This window comes from Onychomys torridus, chromosome 1 (assembly GCF_903995425.1).
Source record: "Onychomys torridus chromosome 1, mOncTor1.1, whole genome shotgun sequence".
Classification (NCBI taxonomy): domain Eukaryota; kingdom Metazoa; phylum Chordata; class Mammalia; order Rodentia; family Cricetidae; genus Onychomys; species Onychomys torridus.
In genome coordinates this window covers 130724776-130746266 of record NC_050443.1, presented here as the reverse complement: position 1 = coordinate 130746266, position 21491 = coordinate 130724776, and the positions used below count along the sequence as shown (strand labels likewise).

Here is a 21491-nt window from a genome sequence, read left to right as displayed (position 1 = left end):
CTCTGTCATTGGGCAATCCCTGTGTCTTTCCTAGGGTCCTGTTTTCTAGGTAGCCTCCCTGGAGTTGTGTAGCAGTCTAGTCGTCTTTGTTATACATCCTACTATCCTACTATGAGTGAGTACATACCATGTTTGTCTTTCTCAGTCTGGGTTACCTCATTCAGGATGATTTTTTTTCTAGATCCATCCATTTGCCTGCAAACCTCATGATGTCATTGTTTTTCTCTGCTGAGTAATACTCCACTGTGTATATGTACCACATTTTCTTTATCCATTCTTCAGTTGAAGGGCATCTAGGTTGTTTCCAGGTTCTGGCTATTACAAATAATGCTGATATAAACATAGCTGAGCAAATGCCCTTGTGGTATGATTGAGCATTCCTTGGGTATATGCCCAAGAGTGCTACAGCTGGGTCTTGGGGGAGATGGATTCCCAATTTTCTAAAGGAAGCGCCATATTGTTTTCCAAAGTGGCTGTACAAGCTTGCATTCCCACCAGCAGTGGAGGAGAGTTCCCCTTGCTCCGCATCCTCTCCAGCATAAGCTGTCTTCTGTGTATTTGATCTTAGCCATTCTGACAGGTGTAAGGTGGTATCTCAGAGTTGTTTTGATTTGCATTTCCCGGATAATTAGGGATGTTGAGCAATTCCTTAAATGTCTTTCAGCCATTTGAACTTCCTCTGTGGAGAATTCTCTGTTTAGTTCTATAGCACATTTCTTAATTGGACTGTTGGGCATTTTAATGCCTAATTTCTTGAGTTCTTTATATATTCTGGATATCAGCCCTCTATCAGTTGTGGGGTTGGTAAAGACATTTTCCCATTCTGTACACAATCACTTTGTCTTGTTGACTGTGTCCTTTGCTCTACAAAAGCTTCTCAGTTTCAACAGGTCTCACTGATTGATTGTTTCTCTCAGTGTCTGTGCTACTGGTGTTATATTTAAAAAAGAAATGATCTCCAGTGCCAATGTGTTCAAGACTACTTCATACTTTCTCTTCTATCAGGTTCAAAGTAACTGGATTTATGTTGAGGTCTTTGATCCACTTGGACTTCAGTTTTGTGCACGGTGACAGATATGGGTCTATTTGCAACCTTCTACATGTTGACGTCCAATTATGCCAGCACATTTGTTGAAGATGCTTTCTTTTTTCCATTGTACATTTTTGGCTTCTTTGTCAAAAATTATGTGTTCATAGGTGTGCGGGTTAATGTCAGGGTCTTCAATTCGATTCCCTTGGTCCACATGTCGGTTTTTATGCCAGTACCAAGCTGTTTTTATTACAGTAGCTCTATAGTAGAGCTTGAGGTCACAGATTGTGATGTCTCCAGAGGTTGTTTTATTGTACAGGATTCTTTTGGCTATCCTGGGTTTTTTGTTTTTCCATATGAAGTTGAGTATTATTCTTTCCAGATCTGTGAAGAATTGTGTTGGTAATTTGATGGGGATTGTGTTGAATCTGTAGATTGCTTTTGGTAAGATTGCCATTTTTATTATGTTAATCCTGCCTATCCATGAGCATGGGAGATCTTTCCATTTTCTGACATCTTCTTCAATTTCTTTTTTCAGGGACTTAAAGTTCATGTCATATAGGTCCTTCACATGCTTAGTTAGAGTAGCCCCAAGGTATTTTATATCATTTGTGGCTATTGTAAAGGATGATGTATCTCTGATTTCCTTCTCAGCCTGTCTATTGTATATAGGAGGGCTACTGGGTTTTTTTTTTGAGTTGATCTTGTATCCTGCTATGTTGCTGAAGGTGTTTATTAGCTGTATCAGTTCCTTGGTTGAATTTTTGGGGTCACTCATGTATACTATGGTGTCATCTGCAAATAGAGAAAGCTTGACTTCTTCCTTTCCAATTTATATCCCCTTAATCTCCTTATGTTGTCTTATTGCTCTGGCTAGACCTTCAAGTACTATATTGAATAAGTATGGGGAGAGCCTTGCCTTGTTCCTGATTTTAGTGGTATTGCTTTGAGTTTCTCTCCATTTAATTTGGCTGTTGGCTTGCTGTAGATTGCCTTTATTATGTTTAGGTATGCTCCCTGTATTCCTGATCGCTCCAAGACCTTTATCATGAAGGGGTGTTGGATTTTGTCAAATGCCTTTTCTGCATCTAGTGAGATGATCATGTGGTTTTTTTCTTTGAGTTTGTTTATATGGTGTATTACATTGACGGACTTTCATATGTTGAACCACCTTTGCATCCCTGGGATGAAGCCTACTTGATCATGGTGGATAATTGTTTTGATGTGTTCTTGGAGTCTGTTTGCCAGTATTTTATTGAGTATTTTTGCATCAATGTTCATGAGGGAGATTGGTCTGTAGTTCTCTTTCTTTGTTGCATCTCTGTTTGGTTTAGGAATCAGGGTAATTGTAGCCTCATACAAGGAGTTTGGTAATATACCTTCTGCTTCTATTGTGTGGAACAATTTAAAGAGTATTGGTATTAAGTCTTCTTTGAAGATCTGGTAGAATTCTGCACTGAAACCATCTGGTCCTGGACTTTTTTGGTTGGGAGACTGTTAATGACTGATTCTGTTTCCTTAGGGGTTATTGGACTATTTAAATGGTTTGTCTGGTCTTGATTTAACTTAGGTATGTGGTACCTATCCAGAAAATTATCCATTTCTTTTAGATTTTCCAGTTTTGTGGAGTAGAGGTTTTTGAAGTATGACCTGATGATTTTCTGGATTTCCTCATTGTCTGTTGTTATGTCCCCCTTTTCATTTCTGATTTTCTTAATTTGGATGCTCTCTCTCTCTGTCTTTTGGTTAGTTTGGATAAGGGCTTGTCTATCTTGTTGATTTTCTCAAAGAATCAACTCTTTGTTTCATTAATTTTTTGTATTGTTCTCTTTATTTCTATTTTTTTAATTTCATCTCTCAATTTGATAATTTCCTGGCATCTTTTCCTCCTGGAAGACTTTGCTTCTTCTTGTTCTAGAGCTTTCAGATGTGCTGTAAAGTCACTAGTGTGAGATTTCTCCAACTTCTTTATGTGGGCATTTAGTGCTATGAGTTTCCCTCTTAGCACTGCTTTCATAGTGTCCCATAAGTTTGGGTATGTGGTGTATTCATTTTCATTGATCTCTAACAAGTATTTAATTTCTTTCTTTATTTCTTCTTTAACCCATTGGTGATTCAGTTGAGCATTATTCAGTTCCCATGAGATTGTAGGTTTTCTGTAATTTTTTGTTGTTGTTGAAATCTAACTTTATACTATGGTGGTCTGATAGAACACAGGAGGTTATTCCAATTGTTTTGTATCTGTTGAGATTTGCTTTGTGGCCAAGTATGTGGTCGATTTTAGAGAAGGTTCCATGGGGTGCTGAGAAGAAGGTATATTCCTTTTTGTTTGGGTGGAATGTTCTGTAGATATCGATTAAGTCCATTTGAGACATAACATCAGTTAAGTCCATTATTTCTCTGTTAAGTTTCAATTTGGCAGATCTGTCCAGAGGTAAAAGTGGTGTGTTGAAGTTTCCCACTATTAATGTGTGGGGGTTTTATATGTGATTTAAGCTTTAGTAATGTTTCTTTTACATATGTGGGTGCCCTTTCGTTTGGGGCATAAATTTTCAGAATTGAAACTTCATCTTGGTGGATCTTTCCTGTGATGAGTATGTAATGTCCTTCATCATCTCTTTTGACTGACTTTAGTTTGAAGTCTATTTTGCTGGATATTAGGATGGCTACACCAGCTTGCTTCTTAAGACCATTTGATTGGAAAGTCTTTTCCCAGCCTTTTATTCTTAGGAGGTGTCTATCTTTGAATTTTAGGTGTGTTTCTTGAATGCAGCAGAAAAATGTGTCCTGTTTTCATATCCATTTTGTTAGTCTGTGTCTTTTTATAGATGAATTAAGTCCATTGATATTAAGGGATATTAATGACCAGTGATTGTTCATTCCTGTTGTTATTTTTATTTTCTGGTGGTAGTGTGTGTGTACTTCTCTTCTTTGGGGTTTACTGCTGTGGTGTTATCTATTGTCTGTGTTTTTGAGGGTGTATCTGACTTCCTTGGGTTGGAATTTTCCTTCTAGTGCTTTCTGTAGGGCTGGGTTTGTGGATAAGTATTGTTTAAATCTGGTTTTGTCTTTGAAGGTCTTGTTCACTCCATCTATGATGACTGAAAGTTTTGCTGGGTATATTAGTCTAGGCTGGCATCCATGGTCTCTTAGTGTCTGCATTATATCTGTCCAGGTCCTTCTGGCTTTCAAAGTCTCCATTGAGAAATCGGGTGTTATTCTGATGGGTTTGCCTTTATAAGTCCCTTGGCCTTTTTCCTTTGCTGCCCTTAATATTCTTTCTTTATTCTGTATGTTTAGTTGTTTAATTTTTATGTGGTGAGGGGACTTTTTGGGTGGGTTTAGTGTGTTTGGTGTTCTATAGGTTTCTTGTATCTTCATAGGCATTTCGTTCGTTAAGTTGGGAAAGTTTTCTTCTATGATCTTGTTAAATATATTTTCTGTGCCTTTGAGTTGGTATTGTCTCCTTCTTCTATCCCTATTATACAGAGGTTTGGTCTTTTCATGGTGTCCCAAATTCCTTGGACATTTTGGGTCATGACTTTGTTGGCTTTAGTGTTTTCTTTGACTGATGAATCTATTTCTTCTACCATATTTTCAACACTAGAGATCCTCTCTTCCATCTCTTGCATTCTGTTGATTATACTTGCATCTGAAGCTCCTGTTCCAATATTCAGGATACACTGACAAGGAACTTCCCTTAAGCATTCAGGAGGGTGGAATCTCACAGGGAATTAGCATAGGAAGGATATCAAGGCAAGCAAGGTAACAGTTACCCAAAACAGGGGCCAGGGACCTACAAGTACCCCCCTTTTACTAAAAAATGAGCTTCTGACTTAGGTTGTGGGGGATGTCAGCAGGTCACCATACCCGTCATGGAGACACCTGTCCAGGTGAGCACCCCCCCAGGCATTACCTGTCTCTGAATACTCATTATCATACAGGCTCAGTCTTGTGAGAGCTGCAGAGTTAACTGTTGCCAAAGATCTCTAAGTAGCGCTGGGCTTGCAATCTGTGTGTTTGACACAGAAAAGTCCAACAGAAGTCTTAACCCACCCATAGCCAGTAGGCTAAAGGCAATTGAGCCTTACTGCATATTGGAGTCCTTGTAAGATGGTATCCCAAAAGCAAATGGAACTTGAGTTTGTAAATTTACAACTTTCAAAGCCAATCAAAATGTATATAACTATTGATTTAAATTTGTCATGCCCAATAGAATGAAAGATTAACTAACTGTGGTAGCTACTTTTGCTTCCAGGGTCTCCACTGTGCTAGCTGTAGTAACCAATAATGAAATGGTAATCCCAGAAACAGTAGTAGAAGTGGTCATCATTGTTATAACAGCAACAACAGCAGCAGCGATGTCAAATTCTCTTCTGGAACGTGTGGGTATCCATTGGCATGGACACAATTCCAGGAACACGAACCACTGAGGCCCCTTATTCTTGATCCCAGCATGACTTAAGCTGGCAGCTCTACAAAAGAACAACTAAGAACCATAAAGAAAAAACAGGGGCTGGAGAGATGGCTCAGAGGTTAAGAGCACTGACTGCTCTTCCAGAGGTCCTGAGTTCAATTCCCAGCACCCATTTGGTGGCTCACAACCATCTGTAATAAGATCTGGCACCCTCTTCTGTGTACATAATAAATAAATAAAATCTAAAAAAGAAGAAAAAAGAAAAGAAAAAACAGGCAGTTCACAAGGAGCAGAACTAATGGTCTCATAATGGCTACATTCAGGCTTACAAATTTTAAGATATCTTCAAAGGGGGCTAAATGAATTTCAGGAGGCCAGAAAATGTTGCACAGAGCCACTCCTGAGAAGTAGGTACTACTCCAGCTTGAATAGGATTGTGAAAGTGAAAATGCTTAGCTGGCATGCTACTTTAACATGGAAACTTTAAGAACAAAGAAAAATGTGGTTTCCAGTCTCTATGGTAACTCTGAATATGTAATAGATCAACAAGAAAAAATAGATATGATGAAATATCCATATAAGGAATCATGTTCATTTTTTTCTAAGTTCCTATCTCTTACACACACAGACTTGTTCGCTCCCTCTGAGCCTATTAAGCAAAGATACCTGGGCTCTGGGTACAAGATCTATGAGGATTCATCCCCTCCCCTGCCTACATCAGGAGAGTCTCAAAGCCAAACTGTTTGTTTGCACACATCTTCTGGTGCAAGCAAAAGTTATAATAACTCCCAACAGAATTTTCTCCCAAAAGGAAAAGTCTAGCCACTGAACTTCAATAATCATGCCCAACAATATTGTCTTTGGTGATTTTTCTATTGGGGCTGGGGCTGAGGGAGTGGAGCTCAGGGCAGGCATGCTATGGAGAAACATGGTAAAGTCATGCAGTAGAGATTCTTGGTGCTTTTAAGAGAGAAGACACTAACCCTCAGATGCATGATTTCCTTAAGAAGAAATCTGTGGCAAATTGCCAAAGTCTAAGGTCAGTTTGTACAATCAAATAGCCACCTCTACTTCTTGGGTGGGAATAAGAGTTTGAGGGTCTTCCTTGGGGAGTATGTGTGTATGTCTGATCATGTATCTGGATGATATGTCCAGCACAACCAACTTTGAAATATTACTGTAGATTAACTAGAAAGGTTTTGTATGTCGGTGATGCTTTCCGTAGGTGTGGGATGAGAGTTACTAATTCTAAAAGCCAAAACAATGCAGAGAGAGATAATTTATTGTTCAAGATAAGGAAGGCACTTGAAGAACACAGGAAAGATCAACATGTTAGAAGATGTGAATGATGGAGTTGGGGGTTTTCCTCAAGTTAGGAACTATAAATTCAAAAGCCTACTTTATTAGAGTGTATTTTCCCAGGCATATTGATAAGTACTTGAGATTTTGAGTTTTTGTTACAAAAAAAAAAAAAACAAAGAAAAATGTCTTATACCGGTTTCTTTACTCTGCTCCGGTGGGGTGCACACATCCCCAGGAGTTCTGATTAATTCTCCTAATTTCCATTTCTTGTTTCTGCCATTGAACATGGAAGGCCATCAGTTTGGCACTTGTCAGATAAAATGGTGATTTGATCAGTTTCAAGACTGATTTCTTTACAGAACCTCAGGCTGTTGGTCCTGTACTTTTTTTTTTTTTTTTTTTTTTTTTTTGGTTTTTCAAGACAGGGTTTCTCTGTGTAGTTTGCACCTTTCCTGGAACTCACTTGGTAGCCCAGGCTGGCCTTGAACTCACATAGATTCGCCTGCCTCTGCCTCCTGAGTGCTGGGATTAAAGGCGTGCGCCACCAACACCTGGCCTACATTTTTTTTAAGACAGAAAACAAAGAGAGTGCTTTTAAATCCATCCCTACTTCTCTTTCATGTACACTTATTCAGCTGCACACATCCCACTGTACAAGTTTTATCTACTTTCCAATTCACTGAGCTTCCACAGGTGGGGCCCAAGGTACACCAAAATCTTCTCCTTTGCGATTTTTTTTTTTTTGAACTGAGGATCGAACCCAGGGCCTTATGATTCTTCCTGGTCTAATTCAACCTGAACCACCCCAAACACCCAGCACAGAGGTTGCAGGGAGGCTTCTATCCTGACGCCCATGACGCTTTGAGAATTTTTATAAGCAATTAACTCATCCTATAAATATAATTCCCACTATACATAATTTTATGAGACCTGTTTCTTTCAACTAGTGTGTCATGGACACTTTCTCTACCCTCATATCTAGAACAACCTAGATCTTTTCAATAGCCTCGCTATACCTGGCTAAAGAGAATATTCCAGTGATGTTTAAGTAGTACCCTGCAGATGGACAATTTCTATTACATTTATCATATCACAATCAAGAGAGAGCTGAACACCCTTGTAAACATTATTTTTGAAAATTTAATTTGTTCTCATTGTCTGTCTCTGGGCATCAAGAATCAGAATATGTAAGGCCAAAAGCAGGAAGTTAGTTCTTATGACAAGAAATCAGTGGGCTAGAAACCTCTGGGCCTGAGGAATGTTCCCAGCAGGGATTTTAGAGTATCAGAAATTCTCCTCAATGAATATGACTGCTCTGGAAACCCAGGCAAGTCCAATAAGAGACAAGACCCTAATTTCATGGATAACAGACCCTGACCTTACAAAGACCTGAAGTTAAAGTGTGGTCCCAGAGCAAGAACCCCTGGACTAGAGATACACTTTCACAAACTGGTCACCTAGCCCACCTTTATTAAAACATTTCTTTTGTTTATTTAGTTATGCATGTTTTGGTTGCCTCTCCTCATACCAACACTTCTGTGATATCTGGAATGTTTCATGATAATTGTTCTATTGATATATCTGGACAATATTGAAGAGATGGGCTCAGCAGTAGGATATATTTGTGTCTGAATTCAGCCTACAGTAATGATCAGAGACAGCATCCACTGAAAAACATTCAACACAATGAATTATCACACTTAACAGCACTTAATTGCCTCTATTTTCAGACAGAGAAATGTAGAAACCCTGAATGATTGAGAAAATATTAAACATCTAAAAATCAGCTCAGTTTTATAGTTCATTCAGCTCGTGGTCACATGGCCCAGTGAGTCTCTGCCTATGACTTCACTGCACATAATCTCACAGTGGGAACACACAGCAGAGGGCAGTTCACTTCAGGGCAACCAGGAGGCTGTGAGAGAAAGACTTGTAAGAAACTCAGGCCAGGGTCCCAATAACTACTCAGCTCTACCTCCTGAAGACTCCATTAGCATGGAAAGTAGCCACTGCACCTGTAAAGGCCTTTCTCCTACAGCTATGAACTGTTTCTGGAAATTCTTGATCTCAACAGTTTTTTGTTTGTTTGTTTGTTTGTTTGTTTGTTGTTTGTTTGTTTGTTTGTTTGTTAACACCCATCAGCTTCAAATTCCCTGACAAGAACAAAACCTGGCCAGTTCAGTTTATGACCAAGTAAGGGCTAAGTGCTGGTAAGTCATGGGCAGAAAACAGCATTGCCTTCTCGCCCTGTAACTGAAGACAACACAATTGAAAACAATTAATATTAAAGCCCCACAGGCTAGAAGAGCTAGGACAAGTTCATCTAGCATTGCCTATGGGCTCTAAAGACCTTACATCCTTGTGATCAGTAGCACTCGAACTGCACTTATGAGAGAGAAGCCTCCAGAGCTCGTATGACTTTGAAAATTGTGCCATTGCTCCACATTGCTCTATCAATCCCTGATGTAGGCATCAAAGTTCATGTCTCCCAAGCTGCTGTCTTTTCTCTCTACCATATTATCCTCTATCATAGTTCAAAACTTAAATGGAAAAAAAAAAAGAACTTATGCAGGAAGGCTTATACATTAAATGGCTGCATGTGATCCAGTTTTCAATAAGTCTTGTAAAATATTCACACTGGAAAGAAAATACCTAACCATTTTATAGACTAACCATGTTTGTAAGCAATGAAATTTTCTGAATTATTGATGGATTAGCAAATAGTTAGGCGTGAAACTAGAGAATTATATTTGCGTGGTCTCAGCCTCAAAGAAGACTACAACAGGAAAACTAGCAAAATAGTTCAGTGCTGATGGGAAGACCATGTCCAGTAAAATCCAGAGTGTTCAGTGGTTAGAGCAGGGTCAGCAGTCAGCCTCAAGAAGGACCGACTATGGAGTGGAAGGGGTATAAAAGCACATGAACAGTGAAGATAGCCAAATCCAGGGTCAGCAAGGTGGCTCAGTGAGTAAAGGCACTTACCACTAAACTTGATAACTGAATTCAATACCCAGGACCCACAAGGTGAAAGAAGAGAGTTGACTCCCATTGGTTGTCCTCTGACCTCTAGGGGTGTTCTATAGCATGCAACAACACACACTAAGTAAATGTAATAATAATTTTTTTACAAAAATAACACCCAAAGCACAGTCCAAATTTTTTTTTTGTTTTTGATGATGTACTCTTCCATAACAAAATTATTTCTTTCCCAGGTGACAGAAGAAGTAGGAGAAATATGAACCAATGGAACAGAGCAATTACAGCAGGGTGAAAGAATTTGTTTTTGAAGGACTGACCCAGTCCCAAGAGCTGAGTTTGGTCTTGTTTCTTTTCTTGTTCTTGGTGTACACAGCAACTGTGCTGGGCAACCTCCTCATCATGGTCACTGTGACCTGGGAGTCCCGCCTCCACACCCCCATGTACTTCCTGCTTCGCAACTTGTCTGTCTTAGACATCTGCTTCTCCTCCATCACTGCTCCAAAGGTCCTAGTAGATCTTCTCTCAAGAAGAAAGACCATCTCCTTCAATGGCTGTATCACTCAGATGTTTTTCTTCCACCTGCTTGGTGGGGCAGACATTTTCTCCCTCTCTGTGATGGCGTTTGATCGTTACATGGCCATCTCCAAGCCCCTTCACTATGTGACTATCATGAGTAAGGGGCGGTGCACAGGCCTCATTGTGGCTTCCTGGGTGGGGGGCTTTGTTCACTCCATTGTGCAGATTTCTCTCTTGCTCCCACTTCCTTTCTGTGGACCCAATGTTGTTGATGGTTTCTATTGCGATGTCCCACAGGTTCTCAAGCTCGCCTGTACCAACACCTTTGCTCTTGAGGTCTTAATGATTTCTAACAATGGCTTGATCTCTACCCTGTGGTTTGTATTCCTGCTGGTGTCCTACACAGTCATCTTGACAATGCTGAGGTCATATACAGGAGAGGGCAGGAGGAAAGCCATCTCCACCTGCACCTCCCACATCACTGTGGTCACCCTGCACTTTGTGCCCTGCATCTATGTCTATGCCCGGCCCTTCACTGCCCTCCCCATGGACAGAGCTGTCTCCATCACCTTCACTGTGATCATCCCTGTCCTAAATCCAATGATCTACACCCTGAGGAACCAGGAGATGAAGTCAGCCATGAGGAGACTCAGGAAAAGACTCAGACCTTCTGAAAAGGAATAGATACTGTAAGTCTCCAATTAGAAAAGTCAGAACTTAAAGACAGACGACCCTAATCAATAAGCCATGATGAGGCTGGTGTTTATCTTTATTGAACAGTGGAGTCCTCAAAAGCTAGAGACAATTGTCTCTCTAGGGTTTCCTTATGGTGAGGTTGATGACAACATGGAGCCTTAGACATAATTCTTGTCAATTCTTGAGCTGGAGAGCTGGTTCAACGGTTAAAAGACTTGCTGTTCCTGCAGAGGACCTGAGTCAAAGTCCTAGATCTCATATGAGGCAGCTCACAACACCCATAATTCCAACTCCAGGGGACCTGACATTTCTGTCATCTGACAGAACCAGACATACACATGCATATAATTATGTAAATAAATGTTTATGTATGTATATAAATTAAGTAAAATTAAATGTCAGCTCTTAGGATCTCAAATGCTTATAAGACTCAAACACCTTGCTTTACTGTTAAGAAAATAGAATCCAGTAGAAAGTTAGGTCTTATTGGGGGGGGGTTATTTTGGGGTTACCATTTTTAATTGGTTTATTGTTTTATATGTAATGCTAAGAACTGAACTTGTGAGATTTTTTTTTCCCTATCAAAAGTAGCTAACCCACCAAAAATCAATATTCCATAAACCTTCTGACACAGAGGTTATCTGCAGCCCATCTCTTGACTCTCAAATTGTGGCTGCACAATGTATTGTCCAGGCAGTAATTAGTAAAATGACCTTCCAGGGACCCAGAATAAAACTAATAAAATACAGCCACTTCACCTCACATGGAACTAGTTTCCCTTTGGAAAATTTCCACTCCATTTTCCTAAGGAAGCTTTCAAACTTCTCCTTCAAAAGACAAAAAAAAAAAAAAAAAAAAAAGAATTCAGATTTCATTAGAGGCACAGCTAGAACTGAGATATCTGACTCTGAGATAAGTACAGATTTTATTACCCCTGCTACCTCAGACACAGGTGTGGAATCTAAAACAAGCTCACACACACACACACACACACACAAAAAAAAAAAAAAAAAAAAAAAAAAGAAGTGGGGATGGGCAGGGCACGGGGGAAGTGAAGAGAAGAGAAAAGAAAAAGGAAAAGAAAGGAAAGAAAAAAAGATTCTTCTCTGTTGCAGTGTCATGAAAGGCACTTGGTTGTCCTCACCTGACCAAACAATCCATACTGTGAGGTTTCTGGTACTTACAAAAATCATTACTTTACAGCCATTGGATTCTGACTAGCCTTCCAGGAAGGAAAGAATCCCACCCTGCCCACATCTCTTGAGTGTGTCTGACATACTTGTGCACAAGAAAGAAGCAAAGCTTTTAAAAAACCCTCCTTCCTGGAGGCTGGAGGCCCTGGCTGCTCTTCCTGAGGGTTTGGGTTCAATTCCCAGCACCCACACAGCAGCAGAGAACCATCTCTAACTCTTGATCCACTGTCCACATCACCAGCTCAGTCCATGTTGCTATCTTTGTCTTTAGCACCTTCTCTTTTATGTAAAGACACAGAGAACAAGATTTAATTCTAATGCCGGCCAGGCTGGTTCGTACCTTCAACCCCAGCATTCAAAGGGCAGAGGTAAGTGGATCTCTATGAGTTCCAGGCCAACCTCATCTACATAGTGAATTTGAGGCTGGCCAAAGCTACAGAGTGAGACCTTGTTTCAAAACACACACACACACACACACACACACACACACACACACACACACACACACATTCTAGCAACCTTATCTATCAGCTACATAGCTAATTGGTTTTGTTTTTTAGATGTATTTATTTTATTTATATGAGTTTTTGCCCACATGTATATGTGTATTATTTTGTTGTACTTGGTGCCTGTGGAGATCAGAAGAGGGCATCAGATCCCCTGGACCTGGAGATGGTGATGAGCCACCATGTGTTTACTGGGAGTTGATCCCAAAGACTCTACAAGAGCAATAAGTGCAGCAGGGCACAGTGGCGCACACTTTTAATCCCAGCAATCAAGAGACAGAGACAAGCAGATCTCTATGAGTTTGAGGTCTGCAGAGCTAGCTCCAGGACAGCCAGGACTATACAGAGAGACCCTGTCTCAAAGAAAAAAAAAGCAGTAAATGCTCTTAAACACTAGCTATCTCTCCAACTCCTCCAAGTCCTTTTGATAGACAGTTAAGAATATAAGTTGGGGGGGGGGGGTCTTGTTGTTTTGTTTTGTTTTTGTTATTTGGGTTTTTGTTTGTTTGTTTGTTTGTTTGAGACAGGATTTCTCTGTGTCCTAGCTATCCTGGAACTCTGTAGACCAGGCTGGCCTTGAACTTACAGAGATCGGTCTGCCTCTGCCTCCCGAGTGCTGGGATTAAAGGCGTGTGCCACTACTTCCAGCTAGTTGTAGGTTATTTTTTAATTACTAAATCAGTTGCTTTTCAATCACTGTGACAAAACATCACAACCAAGACAACTTAAAGAACGGCAGCACCCAGGCATATTGGCAGAAACGGCTAAGAGCTCACATCTCAGCCCACAAACAGCAGACAGACAGAGCAACCTGGGGTTGGTGAGACCTCAAGTTCACCTCCAGTCATGTATTTCTCCAGCAAGGCCATACCTCGTAAGCCAAACAGCGTCACTAACTGTCACCAGTGTCCCAAGAATGTGGGAGGACCTCTCATTCAAACCACCACAATTATTATTCTTTGGCAATTTCATATACAAATATAATGTGTTTTCATCATACATGCTCCACTGTCCACATCACCATTATTATCTCTTACCCCTGTCCCACTAACAACTTCTCAGCACATTCTCCTCCTGCTCTGATATCTCCTTCATTTCCTTTCGCCTTCTCTCTCTCCCTCTCGACTCAGTATTGTTCGCATGAACTTGGGTAGGGGTTTATTTATATACTGGTGCATGGGTAAATAACCATTGGCTATATCACTGAAGAAAATTACTGGCCCTCTCTAGGTAGTCATTCTCAGGGAGGGGTGGGGAGTCTCTCAAGCCCCTCCCCCTTGTGGTGGTGGGACTGAGAATGGCCCCCACATGTAGGCTCATATGTTTGAACACTTGGTTCCCAGTTAGTGGAACTCTTTGGGAAAGATTAGGAGGTGTGGCCCTGGAGGAACTGTGTTACTGGGGGTGGAATTTGAAGTTACAAAAGATGTGCTCCATTTGCAGAGCGCTCTCTCTCTCTCTCTCTCTCTCTCTCCCTCCCTCCCTCCCTCCCTCCCTCCCTCCTGCTTGTGGATCAAGATGTGAGTTCTCAGCTGTCCCTGCCTTCATACCTTTGTTCCACCATCATGGACTCTAAACACTTTCATTTCTACGTTGCCTCAGTCATGATGTCTTGTGAGAGCAACAGAAAAGTAGTTAATACACCCATTCATAATAGAATATTGAAGGGATAGAGAGGAGAGGGAGAGGGAGAGGAGAAGGAAGAAGATGCCACGTCTGAAGGGAATCATCCACAATTATGACTTCATTCACTGGCACAGCTTAATGGCTTGTCCTGCTCAACAACCTACCTCTGAGCTTTTTTTGGCTCAGATACGACTTGCCTTTTGATAAGTTGTATATAAAAAAGAATGTAAAAATAAGTGGTATTCAAGGTTAAAGTTTCAAGCAAATCTTTTTATCTTTTTTTTGGGGGGGGGGTTCGAGACAGGGTTTCTCTGTAGTTTTGGAGGCTGTCTTGGAACTCGCTTTGTAGACCAGGCTGGCCTCAAACTCACAGAGATCCACCTGGCTCTGCCTCCTGAGTGCTGGGATTACAGGCATGTGCCACCACCGCCCGGCAAATCTTCATTTCTTTAGCAGAGGTAAATGATGCCTTTGACTTCAGTGTTCTTGTTTACTGAGGTACAATTTATATACAATAAGATTTGTCCTTTGATATGTATAGAATTTTATTAATTCTGAAAGATATATAATCAAAACATAGAATGGTCCCATTACTTCAAAAACTGTCCCCAAGCTGGGACTGGAGAGATGGCTCAGTGGTTAAGAGCACTAGCTGTTCTTCCAGAGGACCTGGGTTTAATTCTCAGCACCCACATGGCAGCTTGAAACTGTCTGTAACTCCAATTCCAAGAGATCTGACACCTTCACACCAATGCACATAAAATAAATAAAAAATACAACTTTCCCTTTGCAGTGAATCCTTTCTCCCTCACCACCCCCTTCACACACAGACAAAGTGCTGGAAACCTTTATTCGTAACTATAAGGACAAATGTGATAATTGCCACAGCAGAGCAGACAGAATAGACTCAACTCTGAACAAAGTAAACACAGATGGGAAGTTGTAACCAAGGAGCAGAACTGAAGGAGAGTGCTAATGGGGACATTGAGGGTCAGGGCGTTCTGACTGAGCCGACTGAAATGAGTAATATTGTCTACGGAACAGAGTCTAGAATCACCTAATGGGCAAACCTCCGGGATGTCTGTGGAAGTTTCTAGATGAGTGGTAAAGAATCACCCTAATTGTGGGTGTCACCATTCCATGAGCTGGGATCCCAGAACAAATAAACGGAGAAAGAGAGCTGACCACCAGCGTTCATTGTTCTCTCTTCTTGACTCAGGATGCAGTGGGACTAGCAGTTTTACACTCATGGCACCATGACGGACCCTCAAACTGTGAGCCGAGATAAGCCTGTCCTTCCTCAAGCTGCCAATGTCGGGTATTTCATCCAGCAACAAAACAAGCAGCTGATACGATGACTTACAGCACACTTGCTGAAGGCGGGCCAAGATGTGCAGATATAAAAGCGGGCAGATCCAGGTGAGACAGGAGGCTCGGTGTTTAAGAATGATTGCTGCTCTTTCAGAGGTTCCCAGGATCCACATCAAATGACTCACAACCACCTGTAATTCCAGCTGCAGGGGACCTGACATCCTCTTCTGGCCTCCATAGGAACTGCACACAAATGGGACATGGGGTGGGAGTATTGCACACAAACCAAATTTACAGGATTCATGGCAGAATTGGTCTGTTTGTTTGCAGGATAAAGACACAGTGGAGACCATGTGTCTTAGTTTCTTTTCGAGTGCTGTGAAGAGACACCATGACCAAGGAAATTTATAAAAGAAAGCATTTAGTTTCAGACTCAGTTCCAGTAGGTTACAGTCCACAACCATCATGGCAGGGAGCATGGCAGCAGGTAGGCATTGAGCTACTCATCCTGGAGCAATAGTTGAGAGCATGTGTGTTGAGATAATGACCAGGAGGCAGAAAGAGCTAACTGGAAATGGCATGGGTTTTTTAAACCTTAAAGCCCACTCCCAGTGACACACCTCCTCTAACAAAGCCATGCCTCCTAATCCTTCCCAAACAGTTCCACCAACTGGGGACCAAGCCTTCAAACATATGAGCCTGGCTCGTTGTTGTGGAATGATCATTTTGTACACTGGGAAGATGTGTCTTTGCCAAGGCACCTTCTGACTGGTTTGTTAAAGAGCTGAATGACCAACAGCTAGGCAAGAAGAGGTTAGGCAGGACTTCCAGGCAGAGAGAGAGAGGAACAGGAGATGAATCTAGGCACAGGAGGATGCCAGAAAACACAAAGAAACAGGAGGTGCAAGAGAAGTAAAAAGCCACAAGGCAAAAATGTAGATTAATATAAATGGGTTAATTTAAATTATAAGAGCTAGTGGGACAAGCCTAACCTAAGCTATATGCCAAGCTTTCATAATTAATAATTTGTCATTATTTGTGAGCTGGTGGCCCAAAGAAAAATTCATCTCAGCCCATTCTCATTCAAACTACCGCATTCTGTTTGCTCTAAAGGACCTAGGAGACAAGAGAGTTTTTCCTGACTCTCCAGTTTCTGAGGGCCCTGGGTACCCCTCAGGTTGTTGTTGAATCTGCTTTCCTTCTCTTTCCTTCATGGAATCCTCAGAGGGGAGGGAGACTTTTCATTTTTCATGTAAACAAAGTTGTTTTAATGTATAGATCACATCTTTGTGTACTATTTAACAGGGTGTTTGTTTGTTTGTTTTTTAACCTAACCAATAACTGTAGCTGGAGCTCTTCTCCCCGGGTTCCACTAAGCCCCAGCAGTCCAGTAGCCCACTTATAAAATAAACACATAGACATTTATATTATTTAAACTGCTTGGCCATTAGTTCAGGCCTAACATTGTCTAGCTCTTATCTTATATTTAGCCCATTTCTATTAATCTATACTTTGCCACGTGGCTCGTGGCTTACCAGTACCTTACATCTTCTTTGTCATGGCAGCGGCTGGTGGTGTCTCCCTGCCCCAGCCTTCCACCTCCCAGAATTCTCTTCTCTCTTGTCCCACCTATACTTCCTGCCTGGCCACTGGCCAAACAGCATTTTATTTATACAGAAGGATATCCACAGCAAATAACCACTAAGATTTTTCTCCTGTACCTTCTTCTAGAAGTAATACCTGATAGCTTCTGGTTTTACATCATTCTCTCCTGCTTTTTTGAAGTTTAAGCATAGAAGTCTCTGGTAAGGCATTCTTACATAAGTAAATTTGTGCTTTGTTGGAAAACCTTCAAAGACAAGATCCAAAAGGGCCCTGTTTGAGGAATAAAATTGAATTACAAAGGAACTTGAATTAAAGTTACTTCATAAGAATATCAAGCTTTTAAATAGTATTTAAAAGTATTTGCCTCAGAAACACACTGGATTCAAGTCTGTGAATGATCGGCCTCTTACAGACTGGAGCCTGGGGAACTGTTAGAGCGTCTCTTTGTCTGGGTTCTTGTCAGGCCTCAAGCCTTGACAGCCCAAAACTGAATGACAGCTGGAAGGAAGCAGTGAGCCAGCCTAGTGACCAGGATGGAAGTCAAGAAAGCGTTCAGGAGAAGCCACCGTGTCCTGAGGGGGTGACAAGAGGCCTTTAAGAATGACTGTGGGGGCTGGAGAGTGGTTCTAAGAGCACGAGGACCCAAAGAACAGGGTTCAATTCCCAGCACCCGCATGGCTGCTCACACCTGTCTGTAACTCCAGTTCCAGAGCTTCTGACACCCACACACAGACACGCATGCAGGCAAGATACCAACGAACATAAAATAAAAACAAATTATATATTTTAAAAAGCAATGGCAATGGGGTGGGGGAAGCACTGGAGAGATGGTTCAGTAGGTAGGAGTAAAAAGCCACAAGGCACCCACATGGTGCTCACGACCATCCATAATTCCAGTTTCAAATGATCCAATGACCTCTGCTGATCTCCACCAACACCAGGAATGCATGTGATACACATACATCTCATATGCAGTCAAAACAGTCATATACATGAAGTAAATATAAATAAATAATTTGGGGTGAGGGGTTCAAGACAAGGTTTCTCTATGTAATAGTCTGGCTGCCTTGGGACTTGCTCTGTAGACCAGGCTGGCCTGAAACTCACAAAGATCCGCCTGCATCTGCCTCCCAAGTGCTAGGATTAAAGGCATGGACCACCACACCTGGTGCAATAAATTATTTTTAAATAATGACAGTGGGGGTTGTAGAGACGGCTCAGCAGTTTAAAAAGATACTTACTGCTCTATCATGAGGACTGGAATTCAGGTTGTAGCACCCATAACTCCAACTCTAGTGGATCAGACTCCCTCTTCTGGCCTTGTGGGTACCTGCACACATGTGTGCATGCACACCACACACATACACACAATAAAAACTTAAAATGAAAATAAATCTTTTTTTAGAAAATGTAGTTGAAAAAGATATTTTTAAGAGAGAGGAGGGAGAGAATGAATGACTAGCTTACTGAAGGGTGTAGCACCAGGGACTTAGTCTGGGCAGTCACTACTCTTTGCTCTGACAAAATCCTTGAAAAGCACAACTTAAGGAAGGAGTGCTTTGTTCTGGCTCCAGTGCAGAGTGGTCCTCATGGCAGGAAGGTTTGCTGACAGGAGGAAAGCAGCCATGTTGCAACTGCAGTGAGGGTGCAGAGCGTGATGAACACGGGTGCTCGGCTCACTGTCTCCTTTATATTCAGTTCAGGACCCCAGCCATGGAACGATGCCCCCCACATTTCCAGGGTGTCCTCTCCCTAAATTAACCTACTCTAGAAACTCCTGTTTCCGTGCAACTGTTTCCATGACGATGCTAAATCCCAACTTGCGACAACCAAAATCACTCATCACAGTGCATTCTATGCTGTTGTGACAGGATACCTCAGCCTTGGGTAATTTACAGTGAACGGAAATGTATTGGGTTTATGATGGTGCAGGCTGTGATGTCCAAAATCCAGGAGCCCCACCTGGTGACATGGCTGACAGCATTTCATGGTCAATCAGAGCAAGACACTGAACTTCTGCTTCATAAGCAACATTACTCCATTCATAAAGGCCAGTTGCTCCTGACCTAAACATCCCCCATTAAGCCCCATATTCCCAGTGCTATTACATTGGGAACCAATTTTTCAACACATGGACTTTAGGGCCACATTCTAACTACAACCAGGAAAGAAAGGAAACAAAGCAAGAAACATGGTGGCCATAGGGACCAAGTCTCAAGCTGCTTTCAGGGGTTGAGAGATGAAGGGCTGTGTAATGACTACATTTTGAGAAGTTGCTCTTGTTGTCAAGTATGGCAAGACCAGAGACGGAGGCGTCCACAGATGAGACAGCGACGTCTTTGAGGATAGAGAGGGGAGTGCAATGAATCTCCTGCTTACAAAAGAGTTTACAGCTCTACGGTCCAAGTGATGGGAATAAAGAGAAAAGGATCAATGTGTTTGTATCTAAGCTACAGAATTTTTCAAGAAGGAAAATGAAACGGTGGCTCATTTTGGACAATTTATGGTATGATTTGAATTATGTCTACCTCAAAATCATATGTTGAAATTTCAACTTCTGGTCCCCAAATTATGAGTTTATTGGAAAAGAGGGTCTTTAGAAAGATGTCCAAGTTAAAATGTGGCCACTAGGGCTGTGGAGTCCCCATGGGACTGGCCTAGGCCCTCTGGATATGGAGGACAGTTGTTTGGCTCGAACTGTTTGGGGGGCACCCAGACAGGGGGATGGGGATCTGTCCCTGGTCTATGGGCAGGCTTTTGGGAGCCCAGTGCCTGTGGTATGACACCTTGAGCAGCCTTGGTGCAGTGGGAAGGGGCTTGGACCTGCCTAGGCTCAGTGTGCTGGGCTCTGCTGACTCCCCATGGGAGACCTCGATTTGGGGGATGTGGGGATGTGGGGTGGCTTAGGAGGGAGGGCTGGGGGTGGGAGGAAGGAAGACATGGGATCTGTGGGTGGTATGTAGAGTGAGTAGAAAATTTCTTAAAAAAGAAAAATGGAAAAAAAAAATGTGGCCTCTTGATCCACTCTGAACCATTATAATTGGTGCCCTTACAAAAAGGGAAACTGGGGTACCATCACACACTTAAAAGAAAGACAGTGTTGACTGATATTGACATTGTTCAGGTCTTGTGTAGACAGCCATATTGTTGAGGCATCATGGCTTTCCTATCATTTCTAAGAAACACAATCTCACATCAGCCTCCCTGATTCTTTTGTTCTTACAAGTTTTCTGTCTCTTCTTTGAAGTTCCTTGACCTTCAGGTGCAGGAGCTGTGTTGTAGATATATCTACTGGGGCTGGATTCCCTACAGTTAATCGCTGCATTTTGACCAGTTGTGGCTTTCTGTAATGGTCTTCATTTGCTTAAAGACAAGCATCTTTGATGAGGGGTAAGAGCTGCACTTAGCTGTGGTTACAAAGATAAGTATTTAGAATGTGGTTAGGCGGGCAGTGGTGTCACACACCTGTAATCCCAGCACTCGGGAGGCAGAGGCAGGTGGATCTCTGTGAGTTCAAGGCCAGCCTGGTCTACAGAGCTAGTCCAGGACAGACTCCAAAGCTACAGAGAAACCGTCTCGAAAAACCTAAAAAATAAAAAATTAAATAAATAGATAGATAGATAGATATTTAGATAGATAGATAGATAGATAGATAGATGATAGATAGATAGACAGATAGATATTTAGATAGATAGACAGATAGATAGATAGATAGATAGATAGATAGATAGATAGATAGATAGATAGATAGATATTTAGATAGATAGATAGATATTTAGATAGATAGATAGATAGATAGATAGATAGATAGATAGATAGATGATAGATAGATAGATAGATAGATAGATAGATAGATAGATAGATAAAAACAGAATGTGGTTAGGAAATATGCAGGTCTAGTAAAGTGGTAACAGTAGATTCTCCTCTAAGATTCGTGATTTAACTAACCTAGGTAGAGGAAATCTCATGGGGTCTGTCTTAGTTAGGATTTCTATTGCTGTGAAGAGACACCACGACCATGGCAACTCTTACAAAGGAAAGACATTTGAGTGACTTACAGTTTCAGAGGTTTAGTTCATCATCATGGCAGAACATGATGGCATGCAGGCAGACATGGTGCAGAGAAGGAACTGAGAGTAGAGAAAAAGCTACACCTTGATCCTACAAACAACAGGAAGTGGTCTGAGACACTGGGCATGGCTTGAGCATATATGAGATTTCAAAGCCCACCTGCACCGTGACACACTTCCTCCAACAAGGCCACACCTACTCCAACAAAGCCACACACCTCCTAACAGTGCCACTCCCTA

At 41.6% G+C, this 21491-nt stretch overlaps 1 protein-coding gene across 1 annotated transcript; it reads left to right on the top strand.

Annotated features, from left to right (window-relative positions):
• Positions 1-9992: 9992 nt before the first annotated feature.
• Positions 9993-10928, top strand: LOC118571429 (olfactory receptor 4D9-like). The gene has a single exon (XM_036170444.1). It carries the CDS (start codon positions 9993-9995, stop codon positions 10926-10928), a length of 936 nt encoding a protein of 311 aa, XP_036026337.1.
• The last annotated feature ends 10563 nt before the right edge of the window (positions 10929-21491 follow it).

Bases quoted from the DNA above. Each gene is read 5' to 3' on its own strand.
- LOC118571429 (XM_036170444.1), top strand. From the start codon at position 9,993: ATGGAACAGAGCAATTACAGCAGGGTGAAAGAATTTGTTTTTGAAGGA.